Raw genomic sequence first — 21272 nt, forward strand, 5'->3', positions numbered from 1 at the left:
TGTTCAATGAACCATAATTAATGAACATGCACCTGTGGAACGGTCGTTAAGACACTAACAGCTTACAGACAGTAGGCAATTAAGGTCACAGTTATGAAAACTTAGGACACTAAAGATGCCTTTCTACTGATTCTGAAAAACACCAAAAGAAAGATGCCCAGGATCCCTGCTCATCTGCGTGAACATGCTTTAGGCATGCTGCAAGGGGGCATGCAGATGTGGCCAGGGCAATAAATTGCAATGTCTGTACTGTGAGGTACCTAAGACAGCGCTACAGGGAGACAGGACAGACAGTAGACCACGTGTAACAACACCTGCACAGGATCGGTACATCCGAACATCACACCTGCGGTACAGGATGGCAACAACAACTGCCCGAGTTACACCAGGAATGCACACTCCCTCCATCAGTGCTCAGGGTCCATGCTCATCTGCCTTAGGCATGCTGCAAGGGGGCATGAGGACTGCAGATGTGGCAATAGGCTGAGAGAGGCTGGACCGAGGGCTTGTAGGCCTGTTGTAAGGCAGGTCCTCAACAGACATCCCCGGCAACAACGTCGCCTATGGGCACAAACCCACCGTCGCTGGTTGGATTCACGTTTATTGTCGAAGGAATGAGCGTTACATCGAGGCCTGTACACTGGAGCGGGATCGATTTGGAGGTGGAGGGTCCATCATGGTCTGTCACAGCATCATCGGACTGAGCTTGTTGTCATTTTAGGCAATCTCAACGCTGTGCGTTACAGGGAAGACATCCCCCTCCCTGCAGGCTCATCCTGACATGACCCTCCAGCATGACAATGCCACCAGCCATACTGCTCGTTCTGTGTGTGATTTCCTGCAAGACAGGAATGTCAGTGTTCTGCCATGGCCAGCAAAGAGCCCGGATCTCAATACCATTGAGCACATCTGGGACCTGATCGGAGGGTGAGGGCTAGGGCCATTCTCCCAGAAATGTCCGGGAACTTACTGACTGTTGCTTTTGACTTTGTTCAGGGACACATTATTAATTTTCTGTTAGTCACATGTCTGTGGAACTAGTTCAGTTTATGTCCGTTGTTGAATCTTGTTATGTTCATGCATATATTTACACATGTTAAGTTTGCTGAAAATAAACACAGTTGACAGTGAGAGGATTTCTCTGTTTTTGCTGAGTTTAGGACTCAGTCAAAGCAGCCATCTTCCTCTTCTCTGACCTCTTCAATGAGGATCCCAGAGACCTCTACATTATGGACAAGGTATGGGTATGAAAACCATTGTCAAAGGTGAACAGTTCTTTCATTCACATTTACCACAAAAACCAAGGTTTGAAGACTTTGTTTTGTTGCACGTTTTGTTAATCATCTGTATATTTATTATTTTGTATTCAGACACCGCTGATGAATATAACTGGAAACCTTTTCGATCACCGTGTAAAATCCTTCTGGCTGAGGATACGAAGGATATCAACACATTAACATGCCAGAGGATATACTGATTGAACTTGGAGCTCTGCTGGGAGTTTACCTCATATTTAGATTGTAGAATTGCCCTAAAATCATAATAAACATTGACAACGAAAATGTTGTGTTATTCTTGTTATTGTTATGCTGATTCATAATAATAGTGGGGGTGGGGGGTTAAAAAACAAACCCCAAAAGGTTATTAGAGGAACCATTAAAGGGGGTTCTTTGAAGAACACTTATAGGCGTCATCCGGATTAGGAGAGGGTTTGGCCAGACGGCTTTTCCTTGTCGCGTTGCGCTCTAACGACTCCTTGTGGCGGGCCGGGCACCTGCAAGCTGACCTCGGTCGCCAGCTACAAGGTGTTTCATCCGACACATTGGTGAGGCTGGCTTCTGGGTTAAGCAAGCAGTGTATCAAGAAGCAGTACGGCTTGGCAGGGTCGTGTTTCGGAGGACGCATGGATCTTGACCTTCACCTCTCCCGAGTCCGTAGGGGAGTTGCAGCGATGGGACAAGACTGTCGCTGTACATTTCAAAAGTGTGAACCAATAGTTTTTTGACTACGTCCGTTTTAGCTCGCTCAATAATGTCTTAAACGAAATGACCGATTGCCCCTTATCCGCTCATCGTTCCCTTATGCCATAGTTTGTACATCTCAATTGTCAGTAGAAACCACATTTGTTTAAGCAAGTCAGCCATATCAGCTATGTGTAAGGGACATTTTGGTTAAACATCTTTAATGTTTGTATAATGAAAGATCTTTCTAGACTGTATGGTTTCTGGCATTCCAAAAAGTTCATGCTTGTGTGTATGTGTATGTGTGTGTGCGACCACACACCATCTGTGCAGGCAGCAAAAGGTGCATGCTTGCTCCACTTCAAGGAACCGTTGACCTACTTCAGAGAAATGGCGTCTAAGATAGTTCCTGTTGTTTAGCACCTCACTAGAGGACTAGAATAAGCAGCTGTTGCTACAGAACAAGACAACCAAATTCACAGCCTGTACCCTTTACCCCAATTTCGTCTCGTTCTCCACACACGTACACATACCAAGATCCCATGTTTTGCATCTGCTTGCATAAGAAAACTTGATTATATAACGCCTCCGTACTCTTGTGTCATCGAGCCCTCGACCTTCCACCTCAGAGTGGAGGGTCGACCAGCTTCATTATTGCAATTCTTATTAATAACGTGTGATTGTTTGAGGATTTAACAAAGTCTCTCCTTATTGGTTAGCATTTCCACTACATGTTTTTTTTTATTTTTTAAAGGCAGTAAATTAGTCTGAATTAACTGTTTCGCTGCCAGACAAGGCTCCGCTGACAACCAGGTGTAGTGGTGATAAGGATTCAGTCCATGGTGCTGAAAAGAAAGCTCTGATGTGACAGCTTTATGTAGGCCCCAACGATTGAACGCAAATACTTGTTCAATGAAGACTGATCTTAAGTTCTTCTCATGGACTAGCTAGCTAGCTAGTCAGACCTTATCTTCCTTCATAAATAAATCACCAATTACTTTATTGCAATTGTTCAATGGGAGATATATTTGAATTGTGGCAAGTTAACACTGTTATGGTAACTGGTAGAAAGTGAGGTAACACTTGGCAATAGCGAAGCTTGGCAAACGGTAACATGTTAAAGCATTCCAGCTGTGGTGTATGGCATAGGCAATAATACTGCTGTAACCGTTAGCTACAAAATGGCATCACTTTGAGACTGCCTAACAAGAGTCTTAAAAGGGTAAACAGTTACATGATAAAAGTTTTTCCTAGATTTAAATAATGTCACATTTTGATGTAAACTGTTGTAGAAGTACTTGAAAAATAACACGGAATAAGAAGAATAAAGCCAGTCCTGAAGGAAGCTGCTGGTTGATGACCTAGCCGTTTCCATCACCATCTGATTCAGGCCTGTAAACTTCTTAATGGATGACAAAAACCAGCAGACAAAGTCCTCAAGGGTTACGTTTCTGAACATCCTTGGACATGGAATACATAGGAAAGCACATGATTTGGTACAGAACTGAGTTAACAAATATTCATCTGTTAAATTGTAGGCTAAATTGCGGCGACATGCCTTGGGCATTTCCTAGAGGCCCACACTAAACCAAACTGATTTATTTGACATGACAGAGCTGGATTCACATTGAGGTTTGCAACCATAAGCCCATTGTTTGGTATTATTTTCCTCACATGTACTTTTGTCAAAATACCTTCTAAACTTTGCTCCAGTTTGTGTATAACCAAACATACTTGATATTTAGAGTGAGAACATCATTAATGCAAGTCTAAAGTACAGGATTTGGCAAATGTGTCATTTTCCATGCATTTGTTATACTGCATTTCCCACTCTCAAAATCCCCTACTGCACTGCAGTAGCCTACATATACTTATTGCACTTTATGGCAGCCGATATTCCATTCAAGTTTTGCAAAAGTGTATTGAACAGAATTAGTTGAAATCTGTAGTTTTTTTTTTTAACAATCTGTGAGTCACAATTCAATAACAAGGCTGTTTCCCATAAAACAAACACTGAATGTCAGAAACTATTGCATAAAACTTTTCACACACATTTCTTAAAATAACCCTTTGAAACAAGAACCCTTTGAACTGTTGGCCATTCAACTTTAAATACAGCAGGTGGGGTCAAAGTCAGTAATCTGTTCATAGTTGACTGATTCAATCAGTCCCGTTGTTTATCTCCCCATCTCTCCTGGTTTATTTGTGACTGTGAGATGGTTGATAAAAACACTAGGTCACTTCACAACAGCAGATCCCATATACAGGAAGCAGGTACACAGCAGATAGGGCTTAGGCTACATCAGGCCATGCTCGCAGTAAACAGGTGAGCTTTGTGATTACACTATAAGTAACTCTTGTAAACATAACCACACTCCCCATCTCACACAAATGTGTAATCTTCCATACTCTTTTCCTTTCTCGGGCTAGCTCTTCTCTGGGCATACGTAAGAGAGGATAGTGTCAATCATGTTCTTGACAATGACTGGAGGCGGGTGGAGAGCATGGGGGAGGTGGTGAGCAAGGGTCATCTCCCAGGCATCGACCAGCAAGACATCCAGACCCCTGAACATGGCCCTGAGCACACCGTCCAGCTGTACTGAGAACCAGTCACTATTGTACAGGCTCACCTCTGGGTCCAGGGCTTGGAGGTTGGCTGAACGCACCACTATCAGGGTCCCCGGAGCCCGGTCCAGAAGCTGCATCACCGCCCGTCGAATGTGGCGTAGCCTGCGTATGTAGACCTCTACAGGGAAGGTGCTAAAATGGGCCCAAACGCTGAGGACCACCACGGTATCAGGGCCTCCCGCCAGGCCGTCCAGCTCGTTAGCTACATAGCGCATCTCACTGGCAATGACAGTGGAGAAGCGTATTGGAGGACCGTGACAGCGGTATCTCAGCAGGATGTTGTGGGTGCTGTCCACTGCCATGAAAGGCCCCACATTCCTAGGACTGTGAAGGTTGAACTCCTTCAGCTCTGTGATAAAGAGGAAGTTGGACAAACAGAACAGAGAGTTAGAAAGCACACGAGACAGTGCACAGTGATTGATGTCATTGGACTTTAGCAGACAGCACTCACCTGGGACAAAGGCATTGAGGTACTCAAACCACTGTCTAGCAGTGGAATCTCCATACATGTACACCACCTTGCCCTTCAGACACTGAGTAATGGCAGAAGAGTCGTTAAACTGATGCATTGCGACACCACCCAGCGCTCGCCATGACCCTTGGAAGTAATACCCAGATGGAGTGACCCTGATAGGCTCCGCTCTCACACTGCTGCTCTCCCTCTCTGGTTTGTCTGAAAGAGGAGCCAGCATGATGCGCTAGCTAACATAACCTTACAAGTACAGTGCCTTCAAAGTATTCATACCACTTAACTTATTCCACATTTTGTTACGTTACAGCCTGAATTCAAAATGGATTACATTGTGGTTGTGGTTCTCACCCATTTACACGGGCGGCAGGTAGCCCAGTGGTTAGAGCGTTGGACTTGTAACCGAAATGTTGAAAGAACCCCGAGCTGACAACGTAAAAATCTGTTGTTCTGCCAGTTAAGGCAATTAAGCCAATGTTCCTAGGCCCTCATTGAAAATAAGAATTTGTTCTTAACGGACTTGCCTAGTTAAATAAAAGGTAAAATAAAAAACACAATACCTAATAACGACAAAGTGAAAACACGTTTTTAGAAGTGCTTGCAGAAACATCTCATATAACATAAGTATTCACACCTTTTGTCAATACATGTTAGAATCACCTTTGGCAGTGATTACAGCTGTGAGTCTTTCTCGGTAAATCTCTAAGAGCTTTGCACACCTGGATTGTATAACATTTGCAGATTATTCTTTAAAAAATGTGATTGGTTGTTGATCATCGCTAGTCAACCATTTACAGGTCTTGCCATAGATTTCCAAGTAGATTTAAGTCAAAACTGTAACTCGGCCACTTGTGAACATTCATTGTCTTCTTGGTAAGCAACTCCAGGGTAGATCTCGCCTTGTTTTAGGTTATTGTCCTACTGAAAGGTGAATTAATCTCCCAGTGTCTGGTGGAAAGAAGACTGAACCAGGTTTTCCTCTAGGATTTTGCCTTTGCCTGTAACTCCCCAATTACAAGCATACCCATAACATGACGCAGCCACCACCATGCTTGAAAATATGAAGAGTGGTACTCAGTAATTTGTTGTAGTGGATTTGCCTCAAATATAACACTTTGTATTCAGGACAAAAAGTGTATTGCTTTGCCATGTTTTTTGCAGTATTACTTTAGTGCCTTGTTGCAAACAGGATGTATGTGCATGCTTCCTTCTTCTCACTCAGTCATCTTCAGTTCTCTCCTGTCACACCCATTAAACTCTGTAACTGTTTTCAATTTATCATTGGCCTCAGAGTGAAATACTCAAGTGGTTTCCTTCCTCTCTGGACAACTGAGTTAGGAAGGACGTCTGTATCTTTGTAGCGACTGGGTGTATTGATAAACCATCCAAAGTGTAATTAACACCATGCTCAAGGGGATTTTGAATGTCTGCTTTTTTTCCCCTCCTTTCTTATTTTAACCCATCTACCAATAGGTGCCCTTCTTTATGCAAGGAATTAGAAAACCTCACTGGACTTTGTGTTTGAAATTCAGAGTGAGTCCATGTAACGTGTGACTTGTTAAGCACATTTTTACTCCTGAACTTACTTAGGCTTTCCATAACAAATGAGTTGAATACTTATTGACTAAAGACATTTCAGCTTTTGATTTATAGACATTTATAAAAAAGCGAATTCCACTTCGACATTATCGTCTGCACCCGCGCACCCGAATGCCTGCACCCGCACGCCCGACTAGCATCACCACCCTAGATGGTTCCGACATAGAATATGTGGACATCTATAAGTACCTAGGTGTCTGGCTAGACTGTAAACTCTCCTTCCAGACTCATATCAAACATCTCCAATCTAAAATCAAATCTAGAGTCAGCTTTCTATTCCACAACAAAGCCTCCTTCACTCACGCCACCAAACTTACCCTAGTAAAACTGACTATCCTACCGATCCTCGACTTCAGCGATGTCATCTACAAAATAGCTTCCAATACTCTACTCAGCAAACTGGATGCAGTTTATCACAGTGCCATCCGTTTTGTTACTAAAGCACCTTATACCACCCACCACTGCGACCTGTATGCTCCAGTCGGCTGGCCCTCGCTACATATTCGTCGCCAGACCCACTGGCTCCAGGTCATCTACAAGTCCATGCTAGGTAAAGCTCCGCCTTATCTCAGTTCACTGGTCACGATGGCAACACCCACCAGTAGCACGCGCTCCAGCAAGTGTATCTCACTGATCAACCCTAAAGCCAACACCTCATTTGGCCGCCTTTCCTTCCAGTTCTCTGCTGCCTGTGACTGGAACGAATTGCAAAAATCGCTGAAGTTGGAGACTTTTATCACCCTCACCAACTTCAAACATCTGCTATCTGAGCAGCTAACCGATCACTGCAGCAGTACATAGTCCATCGGTAAATAGCCCACCCAATTTTACCTACCTCATCCCCATACTGTTTTTATTTATTTACTTTTCTGCTCTTTTGCACACCAGTATCTCTACCTGCACATGACCATCTGATCATTTATCACTCCAGTGTTAATCTGCAAAATTGCAATTATTCGCCTACCTCCTCATGCCTTTTGCACACAATGTATATAGACTCTTTTTTTCTTTTTTCTACTGTTATTGACTTGTTTATTGTTTACTCCATGTGTAACTCTGTGTTGTCTGTTCACACTGCTATGCTTTGTCTTGGCCAGGTCGCAGTTGTAAATGAGAACTTGTTCTCAACTAGCCTACCTGGTTAAATAAAGGTGTTCTCAACTAGCCTACCTGGTTAAATAAAGGTGTTCTCAACTAGCCTACCTGGTTAAATAAAGGTGAAATAAAAAAATAACAAATCGTGTGTCAGCTAGTGACAAAAAAAATCTAAATTTAATCAATTTTAAATTCAGGCTGTAACAACAAAATGAGGGAAAAGTCAAGGGGTGTGAATATTTTCTGAAGGCACTGTAGATTGATATAAAACACACACAAATACTGCATACCCACAAATCCAGTACAAAACTGATTATAAACTGGGTGGTTCGAGGACTCAATGCTGATTTGCTGACAGCCGTGGTATATCAGACCATATACCAAAGATATGACAAAACATGTTTTTACTGCTCTAATTACATTGGTAGCCAGTTAATAATAGCAATCAATTAGGCACCTCGGGGGTTTGTGGTATATTTCCAATTTACCACGGCTAAGAGCTGTATCCAGGCACTCCACGTTGCGTCGTGGTTAAGAACAGCCCTTAGCCGTGGTGTATTGGCCATATACCACACCCTCTCTGGCCTTATTGCTTAAGCATACCATGTAATAGCATGCAGATCAAAAACAACAGTGTCCCAAAACATAGCCCTGGGGTACCCCTTGTCTGTCGATAGTCAGCTTGGATAGTCACACAAGGGGTTCCCAGAGCTCTGTGCTGGTGCAGCTCTTTTTCCTCATTTGCATGCACTCACTTGGTATGCTGGTTTTTCATTACACTTTCCAACAAATCCTAAACCTCCCACCTAGCCAACAGATCTGACCCGCTTTCTTACAGCTGCACTAGGATTGGACAGCATTCCTGTGTATATTAAGACACTGCGGAGCCGGCGCAAGATATGGCTCAGAAAATGTACCAAGCAGTCATTCAATCTTCTTGGTGTAACAGTTGGGATAATGGGACAGTTCAGTGTACAATGCATTTCTCATCCCTGGATTGAGCGCCGGCTCCGCAGTGTCTTAACATACACAAGAATGCTGTCCGACCCTAGTGTAGCCCTAAGAAAGCGGGTCAGATCTGCTGGCTACCTCCCACCCTACAAACAAGCACACGGATGCACACTAGCATGCGTGCAGCATCCCCTTGCTGTCTTACCTTTCTTCTCAGGCTGCACAATGACACTGTCAGACCCGGAAGCATGAACACGGACTTTGATGTTTACACCACTGAGAAAAATCAAAGAGACTTATTTTGTTTTAAAAAAGTCATACACCCGAAACAAACCTTGTAATGGTACATGTTACTAGCTAAGGCACAACTACTACATAGGTCTAACATACAGTCCTCACATACTCTCATCTACCACTCACTAACCTCTGGAAGAGCAGTGACTCTTTGTTGGTGAGCAGGTGTTTTTGGTAGCCTCCTTTGGCGTGGTTGATCCGCGTGTCACAGCTGAGCAGTTTGGGCTTGTAGCAGTACCATGGTTCACCTGTGTGAGGGTCCGTATAATTGCACAGCGGCTGACGGGTGGTTGGCAGGCACAGGTTGCACACGGTGGTCTCAGACAGGAATCCAGAGCGGAACAGACTCTTGAAGAAGACACGGTCGGGATGTTCCTCTCGTAACCGACGCAGCACAGCAACTGCCTCACTAGGATGGACCAGTGTCACCTCTACCCGTACAGACCCCTCCCATAGTAACGGGAACACGGCTGAGTAGAGCCCATTTCGGTGGTCAAGCACCTGTCCTGCAACACCCGCCCCCAACTCTGGGGAATGCAGCCGGGCCAGCAGGAAGTCCCCACCGTGACGCTTGGGACGCCCCTGGAAGTCATGCATATGGACTAGCGCCTCTAGCTGATCCCCCACATGCCACTCTCTCCCGCCCCCTCCTGGCAGGATTGCAAACAGGCTGTGTGCAGGGTCGCTGGTCTGCCGCAGGGGTCTAGGCGTCAGCCGAGGCTGAGGCTCTGGCCACGCGATGGACTCCAGGAGGTAACGCTGCTCCAGAGCCTCCTCGGCTGAGGGCTCCAGGCCCAGGTGGCCACAGTAGCTCCGGTTGTGATCCACAGGAGGTTGTTCCTCTGGGGTGAAGGCTGAATGAATGCTGCTCTGGAACTGGTAGAGTGTCGACACTGTTTGGCAGTTGAGCTTCTGCAGAGGAGAAGAGGAAAGGTCACCAAGAGGGAGGGTAGTATGGAGGATGGTGATTAAAAGACACACCCCCCTCAGAGAGAAACACAGCTGCATGTGAGCTCTCACATTTTTCAACATGTTTTTTTTACAAAAGGATAGATTTCAAGTTAGATAAACTTGGATTTTTCAGCAGGTACATATGCAGGATGCTACCCTCCAAAGCATGGCCTTCGCTCCAGATCAAAACTCCAAACCTACAAACTAATTTTGACCAAAATTAACCAGAGATATTACTGTTTCCAAGTTATTTTTCCAAGCTATACTGAGAGTGCTCTAGCAAACAAACAGCAGAGACCTGAGGACACCATCCAACCTGGAACTGAGTGAGCAGTGTTTGGTCTGATGCTATTTTGAAAGCCAAGAAGAAAAAAGGATAAATAAAGTACATTACAATTATATATTTTAATGGGACTGAATGCTGAGTCTAGGCTCCCAGGCTTGGACAGACCAGATACAAATTCAATTAGCACTGAGGTGTGAAGTAAAAGGTGTCGAGGCCTTCGGGACCAACAAGTGTCAGGAGTCTTTGAAGCATCCTCTGAAGTCCCCTCCTGCTGTTCAAAGACCAGTCACTGGCATTTTCTACAAGAAATCTGCCTCCAGAAATAAAAGCTTCTCCCAAGTGGGTGTGACACCTACTCATGTTGCCTGCTGCTTGGGTTCCACCTGGCGATCTGTTCACCGTCTGCCCTGGCCTGTCTCCGTCTGATACAGGTACCCCCACCACACTCCCCCCTCTCTCCCGGGCCTGTCTCCGTCTGATACAGGTACCCCCACCACACCCCCCCCCCTCTCCCTGGCCTGTCTCCGTCTGATACAGGTACCCCCACCACACTCACCCCTCTCTCCCTGGCCTGTCTCCGTCTGATACAGGTACCCCCACCACACTCCCCCCTCTCTCCCGAGCTTTCTCTCACCACCAGCACTCACGCATCGGTATGACAGATTTTCACCTTGTCAGCTCGGGCGATCCAATCTTGCAACCTTACAGTTAACGAGTCCAACGCAATAACGACCTGCCTCTCTCTCGTTGCACTCCACAAGGAGTCTGCCTGTTACGGGAATGCAGTAAGCCAAGGTAAGTTGCTAGCTAGCATTAAACTTAACTTATAAAAAACAATCAATCATAATCACTAGTTAACTACACATGGTTGATGATATTACTAGATATTATCTAGCGTGTCCTGCGTGGCATATAATCTGACTGAGCATACAAGCATACAAGTATCTAAGTATCTGACTGAGTGGTGGTAGGCAGAAGCAGGCGCGTAAACTTTCATTCAAACAGCACTTTTGTGCATTTTGCCAGCAGCTCTTCGTTTTGCGTCAAGCATTGCGCTGTTTATGACTTCAAGCTTATCAACTCCCGAGATGAGGCTTGTGTAACCGTAGTGAAATGGCTAGCTAGTTAGCGCGCACTACTTGTCGTTGTGTTGCTGGTTTGAGCCCAGGGAGGAGCGAGGAGATGGACAGAAGCTATACTGTTACACTGGCAATACTAAAGTGCCTATAAGTGCCTATCTGCCAACCCGGATGTTCTAGCTGTGTCTGAATCCTGGCTTAGGAAGACCACCAAAAATTCAGACATTTTAATTCCAAACTACAACATTTTCAGACAAGATAGAACTGCCAAAGGGGGCGGTGTTGCAATCTACTGCAAAGATAGCCTGCAGAGTTCTGTCCTACTATCCAGGTCTGTACCCAAACAATTTGAACTTCTACTTTTAAAAATCCACCTCTCTAAAAACAAGTCTCTCACCGTTGCCGCCTGCTATAGACCACCCTCTGCCCCCAGCTGTGCTCTGGACACCATATGTGAACTGATTGCCCCCCATCTATCTTCAGAGCTCGTGCTGCTAGGCGACCTAAACTGGAACATGCTTAACACCCCAGCCATCCTACAATCTAAACTTGATGCCCTCAATCTCACACAAATTATCAATGAACCTACCAGGTACCTCCCCAAAGCCTTAAACACGGGCACCCTCATAGATATCATCCTAACCAACTTCCCCTCTAGATACACCTCTGCTGTCTTCAACCAAGATCTCAGCGATCACTGCCTCATTGCCTGCATCCGTAATGGGTCAGCGGTCAAACGACCTCCTCTCATCACTGTAAAACGCTCCCTGAAACATTTCAGCGAGCAGGCCTTTCTAATCGACCTGGCCGGGGTATCCTGGAAGGATATTGACCTCATCCCGTCAGTAGAGGATGCCTGGATATTTTTTTTAAATGCCTTCCTAACCATCTTAAATAAACATGCCCCATTCAAGAAATTTAGAACCAGGAACAGATATAGCCCTTGGTTCTCCCCAGACCTGACTGCCCTTAACCAACACAAAAACATCCTATGGCGTTCTGCATTAGCATCGAACAGCCCCCGTGATATGCAGCTGTTCAGGGAAGCTAGAAACCATTATACACAGGCAGTTAGAAAAGCCAAGGCTAGCTTTTTCAAGCAGAAATTTGCTTCTTGCAACACTAACTCAAAAAAGTTCTGGGACACTGTAAAGTCCATGGAGAATAAGAACACCTCCTCCCAGCTGCCCACTGCACTGAAGATAGGAAACACTGTCACCACTGATAAATCCACCATAATTGAAAATGTCAATAAGCATTTTTCTACTGCTGGCCATGCTTTCCACCTGGCTACTCCTACCCCTGTCAACAGCACTGCACCCCCAACAGCAACTCGCCCAAGCCTTCCCCATTTCTCCTTCTCCCAAATCCATTCAGCTGATGTTCTGAAAGAGCTGCAAAATCTGGACCCCTACAAATCAGCCGGGCTAGACAATCTGGACCCTTTCTTTCTAAAATGATCTGCCAAAATTGTTGCCACCCCTATTACTAGCCTGTTCAACCTCTCTTTCGTGTCGTCTGAGATTCCCAATGATTGGAAAGCAGCTGCGGTCATCCCCCTCTTCAAAGGGGGGGGACACTCTTGACCCAAACTGCTACAGACCTATATCTATCCTACCATGCCTTTCTAAGGTCTTCGAAAGCCAAGTCAACAAACAGATTATCGACCATTTCGAATCTCACCATACCTTCTCTGCTATGCAATCTGGTTTCAGAGCTGGTCATGGGTGCACCTCAGCCACGCTCAAGGTCCTAAACGATATCTTAACCGCCATTGATAAGAAACATTACTGTGCAGCCGTATTCATTGATCTGGCCAAGGCTTTCGACTCTGTCAATCACCACATCCTCATTGGCAGACTCAACAGCCTTGGTTTCTCAAATGATTGCCTCGCCTGGTTCACCAACTACTTCTCTGATAGATTTCAGTGTGTCAAATCGGAGAGTCTGTTGTCCGGACCTCTGGCAGTCTCTATGGGGGTGCCACAGGGTTCAATTCTTGGACCGACTCTCTTCTCTGTATACATCAATGAGGTCGCTCTTGCTGCTGGTGAGTCTCTGATCCACCTCTACGCAGACGACACCATTCTGTATACTTCCGGCCCTTCTTTGGACACTGTGTTAACAACCCTCCAGGCAAGCTTCAATGCCATACAACTCTCCTTCCGTGGCCTCCAATTGCTCTTAAATACAAGTAAAACTAAATGCATGCTCTTCAACCGATCGCTACCTGCACCTACCCGCCTGTCCAACATCACTACTCTGGACGGCTCTGACTTAGAATACTTGAACAACTACAAATACTTAGGTGTCTGGTTAGACTGTAAACTCTCCTTCCAGACCCATATCAAACATCTCCAATCCAAAGTTAAATCTAGAATTGGCTTCCTATTTCGCAACAAAGCATCCTTCACTCATGCTGCCAAACATACCCTTGTAAAACTGACCATCCTACCAATCCTCGACTTTGGCGATGTCATTTACAAAATAGCCTCCAATACCCTACTCAACAAATTGGATGCAGTCTATCACAGTGCAATCCGTTTTGTCACCAAAGCCCCATATACTACCCACCATTGCGACCTGTACGCTCTCGTTGGCTGGCCCTCGCTTCATACTCGTCGCCAAACCCACTGGCTCCATGTCATCTACAAGACCCTGCTAGGTAAAGTCCCCCCTTATCTCAGCTCGCTGGTCACCATAGCATCTCCCGCCTGTAGCACACGCTCCAGCAGGTATATCTCTCTAGTCACCCCCAAAACCAATTATTTCTTTGGCCGCCTCTCTTTCCAGTTCTCTGCTGCCAATGACTGGAACGAGCTACAAAAATCTCTGAAACTGGAAACACTTATCTCCCTCACTAGCTTTAAGCACCAACTGTCAGAGCAGCTCACAGATTACTGCACCTGTACATAGCCCACCTATAATTTAGCCCAAACAACTACCTCTTTCCCAACTGTATTTAATTTATTTATTTATTTTGCTCCTTTGCACCCCATTATTTTATTTCTACTTTGCACATTCTTCCATTGCAAAACTACCATTCCAGTGTTTTACTTGCTATATTGTATTTACCTTGCCACCATGGCCTTTTTTGCCTTTACCTCCCTTCTCACCTCATTTGCTCACATTGTATATAGACTTGTTTATACTGTATTATTGACTGTATGTTTGTTTTACTCCATGTGTAACTTTGTGTCGTTGTATCTGTCGAACTGCTTTGCTTTATCTTGGCCAGGTCGCAATTGTAAATGAGAACTTGTTCTCAACTTGCCTACCTGGTTAAATAAAGGTAAAATAAAATAGATAAATAAAATAAGAACATCCAATAGTCAAAGGTTAATGAAATACAAATGGTATAGAGAGAAATAGTCCTATAATAACTACAACCTAAAACTTCTTACCTGGGAATATTGAAGACTCATGTTAAAAGGAACCACCAGCTTTCATATGTTCTCATGTTCTGAGCAAGGAACTGAAATGTTAGCTTTCTTACATAGCACATAATGCACTTTTACTTTCTTCTCCAACACTTTGTTTTTGCATTATTTAAACCAAATTGAACATGTTTCATTATTTACTTGAGGCTAAATTGATTTTATTTATGTATTATATTAAGTTAAAATAGGTGTTCATTCAGTATTGTTGTAATTGTCATTATTAGAAATACATTTTTATTTTTAAATTGGCCGATTAATCGGTATCGGCTTTTTGGTCCTCCAATAATCGGTATCGGAGTTGAAAAATCATAATCGTCGACCTCTAATTCAGATGTCATAAATCAACACTGCAGAGCTCTCCCTGTCCTATGCCGTGCCTTGATTGTATTACTGTTGATGATATCTGGAAATGTGCATGTACACCGTGGCCCATCTACTGTTGCTAGGCCCAATTCTGCCTTGTGCTCTGATATCTGCTTCACTGATTTCTGCTCTCGTAAAAGCCTGGGTTTTATGCACGATAACACTAGAAGATGATTACCTAAAATGGATCCATTGAAAGTGTGGGTTCACAGCTCCAATCCAGATGTGTTGGTCATTACTGAGACGTGGTTTTTATTTAACCAGGCAAGTCAGTTAAGAACAAATTCTTATTTTCAATGACGGCCTAGGAACAGTGGGTTAACTGCCTTGTTCAGGGGCAGAACAACAGATTTTTACCTTGTCAGCTCGGGATTCGATCTAGCAACCTTTTGGTTACTGGCCCAACACTCTAACCACTAACCAAGGAAGGAAGAGTGTTTTGAATACTGATGTTAACCTTTCTGGTTATAACCTTTTTTGGCAAGACAGATCTTCCAAAGGTGGGGGAGTGGAAATCTTTACCAAGGATTACCTTCAGTGCTTGGTTGTCTCCACCAAGTCTGTCCCCAAACAATTTGATATGCTGGTTTAAAGAATTACATTTTCAAATAGCTCTTTGTTGACTGTTGCTGGGTGCTATCGTCCTCCATCATCACCGGCCTGTACCCTACCTGCCCTAAGCACTCTCCTGGCCCCTTACACTAAGTCTGAATTTGTTCTGCTTGGTGACCTAAACTGAGACAAGCTTAAACCACCAGACCAAGTCCTAAAGCAATGGGACTCCCTAAATCTTTCTCAGATTATTACCAATTCCACAAGGTATGACTCCAAACACAGAGAAAAGGGTACTCTCCTTGATATTATCCTCACATAATCCTGATAGGTAGCAGTCTGGTGTTTTCTGTAATGACCTTAGTGATCACTCTTTTACAGCCTGTGTTTGTAATGGCTGCTCAGTGAAACGACCTGTCGTGATTGGTCATAGACGCTTGTTAAAAAACTTTCATGACCAAGTCTTCCTTTATGAACTGGCCTCTGTAAACTGGTATAGAATCAGCTTGTCGAAGAAGCTTGAACCTTCTTTTTTAATATTTTCAGTGGATTGTTAATAAACACACCCCATAATGAAAATAAGAATTAAAAAGGTTCAGCCCCTGGTTCGACCGTGATCTTGCAGAGTTACTCCACCTCAAGAATTGCATTTGGCGAAAGGCTGGGCACACGCATACTCAGGCTAACTGGCTATTGTTCAGGCAAATGAGAAATAAGCGCACTCAGGCTATCCGGAAGGCCAAAGTTAGTTACTTTAAGGAGCGCTTCTCTCTCTCTCTAGGTCTAATCCCAGGAAGTTCTGGAAAACAGATAAAGACCTGGAGAATAAACCCTCCTCCTCACAGCTGCCCATGTCCCTTAATGTTGATGATGTGGTTGTTACTGACAAGAAGCACATGGCTGAGCTCTTTAAATCACCACTTCATTAAGTCAGGATTCCTATTTGACTCAGCCATGCCTTCTTGCCCATCCAACATTTCCTCATCTCTCATCCCTTCTAATGCGACAAGCCCCGATGCTTCTCCCTCTTTTTCCCCTGCCCTGCTAAATGTTTCTCCCTGCAGGCAGTCACTGAGTCCGAAGTGCAAAAGGAGCTCCTTAAACTTGACCCCCAAAAAACATCTGGGTCAAATGGTTTAGACCCTTAATTCTTTAAGGTTGCTGCCCCCATCATCGCCAAGCCTGTCTCTCCTAGCCTGTCTCTCCAAGCCTGTCTCTCCGGTCTCCTCTCCTGTCTCTCGCCAAGCCTGTCTGGGGAGGTTCCCATTGCTTGGAAGGCAGCCACAGTTCATCCTTTATTTAAAAGGGGAGATCAAGCTGATCCTAACTGTTATAGGCCTAATTCTATTCTGCCCTGTTATTCAAAAGTGTTGGGAAAACTTGTCAATAATCAACTGACTGGATTTCTTGATGTCTATAATATTCTCTCGGGTATGCAATCTGGTTTCCACTCAGGTTATGGATGTGTCACTGCAACCTTAAAAAGGTCCTCAATGATGTCACCATTGCCCTTGATTCAAAGCAATATTGTGCTGCTATTTTTATTGACTTGGCCAAAGCTTTTGATACAGTAGACCATTCCATTCTTGTGGGCCGGCTAAGGAGTATAGGTGTCTCTGAGGGGTCTTTGGGCTGGTTTGCTAACTACCTCTCTCAAAGAGTGCAGTGTATAAAGTCATAAAATCTGCTGTCTCAGCCACTGCCTGTCACCAAGGGAGTACCCCAAGGCTCGATCCTAGGTAGAGGTCGACCGATTAATTGGAATGGCCGATTAATTAGGGCCGATTTCAAGTTTTCATAACAATCGGAAATCTGTATTTTTGGACACCGATTTGGCAGATTTTTAAAATTCTTTTTTTACACCTTTATTTAACAAGGCAAGTCAGTTAAGAACACATTCTTATTTTCAATGACGGCCTAGGAACAATGGGTTAACTGCCTTGTCAGCTCGGGGGATTCAGCTAGCATTAAACTTCTTATAAAAAACAATCAATCATGATCACTCGTTAACTACACATGGTTGATAATATTACTAGTTTATCTAGCGTGTCCTGCGTTGCATATAATCGATGCGGTGCGTATCGTTGTTCCAATGTGTACCTAACCATAAACATCAATGCCTTTCTTAAAATCAATACACAGAAGTATATATTTTTAAACCTGCATATTTAGCTAAAATAAATCCAGGTTAGCAGGCAATATTAACCAGGTGAACTTGTGTCACTTCTCTTGTGTTCATTGCACGCAGAGTCAGGGTATATGCAACAGTTTGGGCCGCCTGGCTCATTGCGAACTAATTTGCCGGAATTTTACTAAATTATGACATAACATTGAAGGTTGTGCAATGTAACAGGAATATTTAGACTGATGGATGCCACCCCTTAGATAAAATACAGAACGGTTCCGTATTTCACTGAAAGAATAAACGTCTTGTTTTGATACAGTCTTATACTCAGCTGTCCCCTCCCTTTCTTCGTGTCCTTCAAGCTTTCTCTACCCTTAACCTTGTTCTGAACACCTCAAAGACAAAGGTCATGTGGTTTGGTAACCATTTGGTAACCACCGGTGTGGTTACTACCTCTGAGGGTTTAGAGCTTGAGGTAGTCACCTCATACAAGTACTTGGGAGTATGGCTAGATGGTGCACTGTCCTTCTCTCAGCACATATCAAAGCTGCAGGCTAAAGTTAAATCTAGACTTGGTTTCCTCTATTGTAATCGCTACTCTTTCACCCCAGCTGCCAAACCAACCCTGATTCAGATGACCATCCTACCCATGCAAGATTATGGAGACATAATTTACAGATCAGAACGGTAAGGGTGCTCTTGAGCGGCTAGATGTTCTTTACCATTCGGCCATCAGATTTGCCACCAATGCTCCTTATAGGACACATCACTGCACTCTATACTCCTCTGTAAACTGGTCATCTCCCACTGGTTGATGCTTATTTATAAAAACCCTCTTAGGCCTCACTCCCCCCTATCTGGGATATCTACTGCAGTCCTCATCCTCCACATTCAACACCCGTTCTGCCAGTCACATTCTGTTAAAGGTCCCCAAAGCACACACATCCCTGGGTCGCTCCTCTTTTCAGTTCGCTGCAGCTAGCGACTGGAACGAACTGCAACAAACACTCAAACTGGACAGTTATCTCAATCTCTTCATTCAAAGACTCAATCATGGACACACTTACTGACAGTTGTGGCTGCTTGTGTGATGTATTGTTCTCTACCTTCGTGCCCTTTGTGCTGTTGTCTGTGCCCAATAATGTTTGCACCATGTTTTTTGTGCTGCTACCATGCTGTGTTGTCATGCTACCATGCTGTGTTGTCATGCTACCATGCTGTGTTGTCATGTGTTGCTGCCTTGCTATATTGTTGTCTTAGGTCTTTATGTAGTGTTGTCTCTCTTGTTGTGATGTGTGTTTTGTCCTATATTTATATTGTATGTATTTTTTATCCCAGGCCCCCGTCCCCACAGGAGGCCTTCTGCCTTTTGGAAGGCCGTCATCACTGTAAATAAGAATTTGTTCTTACCTGACTTTCCTAGTTAAATAAAAGGTTAAATTAAAGAAATGTGAGAGAAAGGAAGAAACATCAAAGCACATTTCACTGCTGAAGTGGTTGTTCAGCTTATAGGCCTATCACTGTTCCATTTTGTTGACATTGTCCTTAATATGATTGCTAATGATAAAAACATTCATCACAAAGGGGAAACGGAGTAAAGAAACAATAGAAGGTAGTGAAAAGGAAGGGAGTTTCTGAGCGTTAACTAGATGGTTTCATAAGGAAAACAACTGTTTTTTTTCTCTCTCTCTCTCCTCCACAATAGAGCTAGAGTTCCTCAAGCGCCAGCTGAAAAAATGAACTGAGCCCCTCCGCACTTAGAAATAGGGAAGACAGAGTTGTGGTGATCCTTCAGAATGATTTGTCCAACCCCCACTCCCTCCAATCAGAACGCTTACTAGAGCAACTCCAACAAACATACCTTTCTCCCCTTCCCCTCCTCACCTCAAGAGTGTGAATGTTGCGCAACAGGAAGATGATTCCAGACAGGGCCAGAAAAAAGAAGATAGGGGTGTATTTGGACAGGTTCTTCCAAACAGTGCCTCCTTTCTGCCTCCCATGATCAGGCCCAGTCTCACGGTCTGGTGTCACCATGGCAACGGTGTCATGCCACTACCAGTCCCCCTGATATAAGCAAAGTCAGAAAGGAGTCAGAAGCCAACAGTGGGGAAGTGTTTGCATTTACATTGAGCATGGAACCCTAGGTTAACCATTCAGATTTCCTGTTTTATGAAGCACTTACTTTGACCTCACTTTTCATTATAATCAATCTACAGTCAGAAAGGAAAAGCACTTGCAGAGTCATACATCATTGAAATGTTAGCTCTGGGGTGGAGAATCCAGGTTCATTTGAGGTAATATCTTGGTATTCCAACATGCAGTACACTACTCAAACCTACTAGCCAGCAGTATAGTTCACAATGCACTTTACAGTTACTACTGCTGCAGCAATGTCCAGCCAGTAAGTTAATGATTTGTTCAGGCAACAAAAATATCTGTATCACGAGTGTGCTGCTCTGTTTTAAGATTTGTAATCCACTTATTCTGGAACAGCCAGCCATAGGACTGCTAACTATGTCTATACCGGGCAGACCATGATTTGCCTTAATTAGTCCATGCTACCTGCAGTTGGCTACATACTCTAGCATTGGTACTAACCTACCACCACGGTCCGTGGATCGTTTTTCCCAAACACATTTATCAGTAACAAAAAAATAGACAGTGATGTCAACAGATGGAGGGCAGAACGGACTGTCCACTTTAGATGCAGTGTTTGCTCTGCTGCACGTCATAGCTGTATAGAGGAACGAATATAAATATGTTTTTGTTAACCATCAAGCTAACAACTGTAGTATTCTTAGCAGCTAGCGTTAGCCAATACGATTTCTGTGTTGACTCTTCTAGCTAGTCAGCTAGCAAGCTTGCTTGCTTGCTACTTGTACATGCACATATCTGACGTGAGATAGCGAAATATGGCAAATGCTTACTTAGTTGAAACAGAAAGTTGCGTTGCTAGAGATGATCTCACTGTCACACGATGTGCCTTTGTGCGGCTCTGCCAAACATACCATCTGCTGTGATTATACCAATCATATTCATGTTCACCACTGCGCGTATCAGCTCATTGTGTCGTTTTACGAATCTGTCAGATTTCAGAGAGAGATTCATCCGTTTACATTTTTGATGAAAGACAACATCGTCTTCCGGAGAGTTGCAGTTACCCCAAGCAGTGCTGTAGATTTAATAGAACGTCACCTTAATAAGATCATATCAGTACAAAGCCCTCCCCTTTTTGGCTAGGCTCAATGCACATATACTGGAAATCAAGTGTAGCATGTTATTTTTATACTTTAGTGGTGGAGACCACATGTTTTTTGTTCTGCGAGTTTATTTGACCCAGCATACCGCTATTTTGGTTGTTAGAATATGCAAATTATGCCGTTGCTTTTATTCATGTAAACTGAACTGTAGGTTGGCTGGCCTTCAATGGATGTTATTCAATTATGTATAATATTACTGACTGCTGATCTGGGTTATAC

General features: G+C 44.0%; 1 protein-coding gene across 1 annotated transcript; it reads right to left on the bottom strand.

The window, feature by feature from the left end:
* Positions 1 to 2942: 2942 nt before the first annotated feature.
* Positions 2943 to 21002, bottom strand: LOC139405309 (NXPE family member 3-like). Its single transcript, XM_071147706.1, has 6 exons — positions 20721 to 21002; positions 19678 to 19857; positions 9128 to 9909; positions 8909 to 8979; positions 5041 to 5262; positions 2943 to 4938 (listed from the first exon to the last, which is right to left on the bottom strand). Exons 2-6 carry the CDS (start codon positions 19825 to 19827, stop codon positions 4388 to 4390), a joined length of 1776 nt encoding a protein of 591 aa, XP_071003807.1. The 5' UTR covers positions 19828 to 19857; positions 20721 to 21002; the 3' UTR covers positions 2943 to 4387.
* Positions 21003 to 21272: the final 270 nt, after the last annotated feature.

This window comes from Oncorhynchus clarkii, chromosome 3 (assembly GCF_045791955.1).
Source record: "Oncorhynchus clarkii lewisi isolate Uvic-CL-2024 chromosome 3, UVic_Ocla_1.0, whole genome shotgun sequence".
NCBI classification, from domain to species: domain Eukaryota; kingdom Metazoa; phylum Chordata; class Actinopteri; order Salmoniformes; family Salmonidae; genus Oncorhynchus; species Oncorhynchus clarkii.